This window comes from Rhea americana, unplaced genomic scaffold (assembly GCF_003343005.1).
Source record: "Rhea americana isolate MKP2758 unplaced genomic scaffold, rheAme1 scaffold_156, whole genome shotgun sequence".
In the NCBI taxonomy this organism is placed as follows: Eukaryota; Metazoa; Chordata; class Aves; order Rheiformes; family Rheidae; genus Rhea; species Rhea americana.
The window spans coordinates 2,148,955-2,155,182 of record NW_028185661.1 but is presented as its reverse complement, the minus strand read 5'-3'; the positions used below and the strand labels follow the sequence as shown (position 1 = coordinate 2,155,182).

General features: G+C 44.1%; 1 protein-coding gene across 1 annotated transcript; it reads right to left on the bottom strand.

The window, feature by feature from the left end:
* Positions 1-242: 242 nt before the first annotated feature.
* On the bottom strand, positions 243-5,977 carry GCM2 (GCM transcription factor 2). The gene is made up of 5 exons (XM_085299900.1): positions 5,936-5,977; positions 3,575-3,827; positions 3,055-3,167; positions 1,342-1,467; positions 243-1,124 (listed from the first exon to the last, which is right to left on the bottom strand). The coding sequence occupies exons 1-5, from the start codon at positions 5,975-5,977 to the stop codon at positions 243-245; spliced, it is 1,416 nt and encodes a 471-aa protein (XP_085156026.1).
* Between the last annotated feature and the right edge of the window lie 251 nt (positions 5,978-6,228).

The following is a 6,228-nucleotide window of genomic DNA, read 5'->3' as shown; positions in this document are numbered from 1 at the left end:
CTGTACACTTGCTACAGGCAATCAAAAAGCAGAACAAAATTACAATATAGGTTTTTCTTTTCTCACTTTAGAGAAGGCCAGTTAGACATATATAAAAGGCAYCTTGCAGGGGTCAGTTATCCTCACRTACAGTTTCTTTGCTTCTCAAATCCCAAACCTCTGGGCTTAACAGGCATGCAACCAGCACACATTCTCTAGCTTGATTTAGTTTTAAATTTTGATGTCATTTAAGCAACATTTACTTAATATTCACTGCTCTCAAACCTTAAGGCCTGTTCTTCATGCTCCACATAGCTGTTCCCCAGCAATTGGCCATACCGATAGCTCTCGATGCTCTCTGCTGGCTCGGACTTTGTGGGAACTGGGTCATGCTGGTAAAGCAACGCTGACTTTATCATCCCAAAGTCTTCCTGAATCTTCATCCCTGAATAGATAGTGCCTGAGACATTTTCTGCCACGTGAGTATAGCTCTGAAGATTTTTCACATCGCAGAGGTTATCACTGTATTTCACCACTGATGGCTTGTAGGCCTGGTAGGACACTTTGGTGGTGGTGGTGATGACTGTTTGTAATGGGGGCRCTCGGGGAGATGCGCTGTTGCCGTATCTGCAGGAATACTCCCCRCTGTAGTAAGGATGATTCGTGTTGGTTTGCATCTGTCCATAGTCACTCCTGTCTCCACTGCCAGCTTTCCCCCAAACTGGTTTCAGTCCATAATGTCTACCAGTATTATCAAAGCTCTTATCATGGGCAGCCACAGAATTACACTGAGATCCATTCAGGTTCATGGGGTCAGCGTCCATAGGAGTACTYGTCACGTCTTTGTAAAACCCGGGGTAAGAACTGGAATTTATGAAAGCAGGAACTCCAAACTCGTAGCTGCAAGGCCGAGGCACGTAGATCCTTGGGTTAGGACRCTTTTGGTACGCTGATAGCTGGTCCTCTTGGAAGCTGGCTGAGTCATAAGCAGCTTTGTAGAGATCAGKGTTTTGCAGCGAGGGATAAGACTGAGCTGGAACTGAAAAGCTGGTGTCTGCAATGATACTGACCCTTTCTGGGCCTTCCAGGCAGGACAAATTCTGCATATTACTGATATAACCGCTGCTGTCGTGGTATCTTCCTGTCTGAAAAGGGCAAGAAAATCAGTCTCAGGCTCAGGAATGGGTACTGCCCGCACACGTGTCTTCACAGTTCGTTATTGCTTACTTCCGTCCTCCTCTGCCCTTATCCACTTGGGCACGAGCCGAATGACCAGCCGTAGTTTTGTTTTGCTCTGCGACTCCCAGCACATGTGGTATGTGCTTGTGTCGTCTTTTTAATTAACGGAAAATCTTGACTTACCTCTGAATTTAGAGGTCTCTTTTTCTGGGAATGGTGAGAAGAGGATGTTTGCTTCTTAATTGCACTTCTTCTTGCTTCTGCTTCCTGTTTGCTCTCTGGCCTGGGGTGGTCATGGACTCCTTTAGCCTAAAGCAAGATTAACAAAGAATTGCTTGCTTATCCAAACATACACCTAATCTTATAACTGAACTTCAGTCTTTGCACTATTTGTTTATTATTTTATAGGCCTCGAGACTATCGGGGGCTAGGTAAATCCCATCTTAATTTAGGCACCTGATTGCTGTGCCTGCGTTAGGATCCCTGTTGTCCTTTCTATGCTCTGCCTATGGTTTTAGAGGCAGCATTAGGTATGAAGTGGAACAAGGTAAGATTAGTCATAGGGTTTACGAGAAAATGCAGTAAATGGGAGTAAAATGAGTAGCAGTCACAGCATGGTTGAGAACAAGTAGACCAAGAAGAGAAACTAAAGCACATGGAGAATTTAAATTAAAAAAGAAAAAAGAAAAGTGACTGGAAGGTATATAGGTGTAGAAAGTGAGGGAGAAGTCAGTGGAGACTGCAGAGCTGTGAGCCTGGGTGATAGAGAAAAGGGAAAAGGAGAAAAGATGTTGTTTACTTCTGTGATGTTCAGGAGTAGCTGGTTAGAACCAAGAAAAAAGGATTATAAATTTAATTTGGTCAGGTGTCCGCAGTCCAAGATCTTGCTTCTGCTTTGTAATAGCCACCACCAAAACAGCAAAAATAGGCTTTAAAGAGGGTGCATGCTACCAGATGACAAGCATTCTTTACTCTAATAAGCAATAACTATCTTCTTGAAGAGGATCGACACATTACCTTGAAAGCCATCCAGAGAGGCTCTGCTACTGAAAGATCTATAGGTAGGTACACGTATGCAAAACTATGATAAAATACTGCATGCTACATGTACTTACTTGTGACATTTTCCCAGGTGTGAGTGGACATGGGTACAGTTCCTAATGCAGACTAGCAAACTTGACATTGCTCTTAAAAGTGCTTTCATTTCCTCAACAGAAATTAACTTTTAAATGAGGATTTATCACCTATTTTTATAAAAAACCCTGTTCTTAGATTTTACATTTCTGTAAAATAGTGGCTGAATAATAACAAGAAAATATTTTCTGATTTCTCACTCGTTAGCAATGTGGCCAATTTGTTTCCTTTTACTCACTGAACAACAGAGACTGGAGAATGAGTCAGGAAAAAAAATCCAGGATAGCATGTAATCTCATAAAATGGAAGCTTTCTGTGAAATTTTGTCCTAGTGCTGCTAAAAAATGAAAATATCAACATAAGATTTCAGAATTGAGCTGTTTAAGTTCTCCTTTACTGGCAAGCTTCTAAATTTTCTTAGAATTCACAGGTCAGTTTTAGATGGACTAGAACTTTCACATTTGAACTTGTCCAGTTTAAGTCTGGGTTTCCTCCTCCCCACACACTTTTTAAAATAGAAAATAAATATTAGGTCCTTGCTTTGGTTGTCAGAAATGTGCCAAGGTCCAAGACAGACTTTAGTTCATATTTGTACATTATAATCAGTTAATCCTCAAGTACAGCATTAAACAAGGAAGGCAATTGCCRTTGTTTTATATATGATTTCCATTATTGTAGTACAGCGAAATCCAGTCACGGATCAGAACACCACTCTGTGCTACACAAAACAGGGAGGAGGAAAAAAAAAAAAGTGATTTTCACCTGGAAAAATATTGCTTTGCCGTCAAGCCTCCAGAAGTTGGTGACTGGATAGCCACTGTGTCCTCGGCAAGGAATCAGCTCAAGGGCCGAGTTACAGTTTGGACAGGCTTTCTCTGTAAATATAGATAAATTAACACTGGTTAAAAARCAAAGGTGTTGTGCGAGAGGAGCACTGAGCTCAGGAGCAATATGATCAGTCCTTCATTGAGACTGAGATAAAAATGTGATGTTCAGCGCAACACAGACTATGAAGGTAGCAATGATATGGACCAGTGCTTTGCGTGTGATATAAACACTAATGACGTTTCCGTCACTAGCTTGTAGGTCCCTTTCCCCTGAGCTGTTTACAGACAGATGTCGATGAAATTTGGAGGAAAGGRGTCTACGTTCATCATGCCTCCGTCAGTGTTGCTATGCTCGGAAAGGAAACAAGCAACGGATCCATGCAAGGAGATAAGGTTGGTCTGGGTTTAGCCATCAGACCCGGCTGGAGGAAGCGGCCCCCTTTGGCGTCCCTCACTTTGTTGCTTCTGCCGAGCCTTGTCGCATATGGCGGGGCGAAGCTGGAGCCGGGCGCCGCCGGGCAGYGCGCAGCGCCCGGCGCACACCACCACCCCCAGGCAGGACTTCTTGAGGATCTGGCAGTTGTGGTTGTTGGTGTTGCGCATGGCCCAGCCGCTGAGGTGCCGCTGGGCGTTCTTCTCCTCGCTGGAGTAGACGAGCCGCACGTAGCCGTCGGGCCATTCTTGGAAGCTGTCGAAGTGCTTGGGCTCCTGCGGCAGAGGAGGGAGGGCAGGAGAATGAGTGTATGATCTAGAAGTTGGAAGCGTTTGGTTGACTGGCTTCGCAAAAAGCTCCAGTCACCCTACTGGACGTATATTCATAGCACATCAGAGAACGTGAATCAGCACTGCCTGAAAAACTGTATGTTTAGTGCAAACTCAGAGCAAGTTTAGTCTGTGATTATTCTTTCAGAAGTTCTGGTTAAAAGGCAGAGAAGAGATGACATCAAAGGATCGGTCATTAAAAATCGGTGCATACCACCTTGAYTTTCCATCTCACTGCTGCTTTGCGCTCACAAACTTTATTTCCTCCTTTATTTGAACTGGAAAAAAATGSCACTCTTTATTTTTACATAATAGCCTATGTTATTGACGTTTTCCACTCCACACAAATTGGGAATCTAAACCAGATAGAATCTAAGCAAGATTCTTTTGGGGCTGAGCATCCATTTCTCAACAAAATGAGCTTCTGAAAATGTGCCAAATGCATTTTAGTCTTTTAACACAACCTCTTAAAGTCAAGTTAAGGAGATCAGAGACAAAAGATTATCATCAGGATATTGCAACCTATTGGTTTTGTCCTATTTCAAAATATTTAGTGTGAGAAGAGACTTCCTCTATGATTTTCCAGGGCAGCAAAGTCAGAAACAGCAAGAGAAAAAGTTATTTGATATTTGAAATAACATTTTCAGAAATGTTCTACAAGAGAGGAAAAGTATTTTGAACTCTATAGCTCAAAAGAGAGCTGTGATGCTTTCCTCTTACATATCACATTCAGTAATAACCCAATCTGCCATCACTGATGCCTTCTTGGTAAGGGTTTTCTGCCCAGTTGTARCAGACTGGCCTCATTACCAAAATTTACTGGTTGTTTGGTGCTGCCCTGCTTGTACTTGCTATCAAATACTCCTTGTTGTGCACCTGCAGACTGAAAACTAGACATTTTAGCTAAGTAACAGTTTAGTGCACCTAATATGACTTGAATAAGCCTTCTGCCAAAAAAAAAAAAAAGGCAAAAATCCCACACCATTGTGAATATACCTCCTCTATACGAACAGAGGTGCTAAGAGAAAGAAATTTTTGGTTTGGGATGTTACCCCTGGCTTTCTGGAGTTCCTTATGAAAATGTAATTATGAAAACAAAGAAGGAATGACCGAGATTTTAAACTCCCTACAACACTTCGGTATGTAACGCGTGCGCATACATACACAAACAATCGCAGTGAACTCAGTAAGACTGTCAGCCTTTGCAGAGTTAAACCATTCTGTAAGAGYTTGGTCTCTGAGTAATTAAATAATAAACTCTAAGATGAAAAAAGATGTGAAATAAAAAAAATGCATTTAGGGCTCATTTAAAAATCAATGGAATAGTTATTGATAACACAAAGTATTAATCAGGCACATCATCAAACTGATTAAATATTTAGAGAGTTAGAGTTTGAATTATGTTAACTTGACATTTCTTTGAAAGGAGAACAAGGGAGAAAGAAACCGGTCAAATAGCAGCCCTGAAGATTGTTTTAGGAGTTCATACACAGCTGGCCAAAACTRTGCTTAAAATCTGTATTTTTATTACAAGTTATTCTGTCAGAACTATTGAGCAGTCTTTAGGCTTCTGTAATTATATTTAAAAAGTAAGAGATTTTGAAAGGCAAGAATTGAACTTTGCAGAAAGCGAAGCTGAGACTCCAGATCCTGGAGGATTAAAGCAGCTGTAAAATTAAGTACTTTCCACCTGCTGCTTCGTGCTGCTTCATTCAGAGATAAGATTTTCCCCCCTTCTTTAGACTAAAACACCCACATCCTATGAAAATTTCCCACACAGAAGAAGCAAGGGACCCAGCCAGGCACCTGGAGGCCGAGCCCTGGGCAAAGGGGCATGTGCAGAGGGGTTTTGTGGRTCCCCATATCTGGGCCCAGTGTGGTAGGGACCCTGTGGTCCCCTTTTGGCTAGAGATGCGCAGCCGCTGGCAGCACAGCTTCGAGTTTTAGACACGGGGCGATTTGGGAGAAGCCAAAACCCCGTGTTTCTAGCCCAGCCTGGCAGCCCAGGCGGCGCATCCCTGCCGGCACCACGGGGCCAGGTCCCCCCCCGGTACCTGCGGCAGCTTGGGGTCGTTGATGTCCCAGGTGAGCTTCATGCCGGGAGCGGCGGCGGGGCTGCGCCTCCCGCTTTTATGCCGGCGGGGCGCCCCCGCGAGTCCGCGGCGCCGCGCGTGGGGCTCGCCCTCCCCTCCCCGCCGCGGCAGCGCAAGGCCCTCCCCGACGGCGCAGCTCCCCMGCCGCGGGCGGGCGGGAAAAATGACTTTAAATGCCACCGCTCCGGCCGCGGCGCCTTCCTCGGGTCACTAATGTTTGATTTCCGAAGCCGGGCTCGAAGCTGGATGCAGGC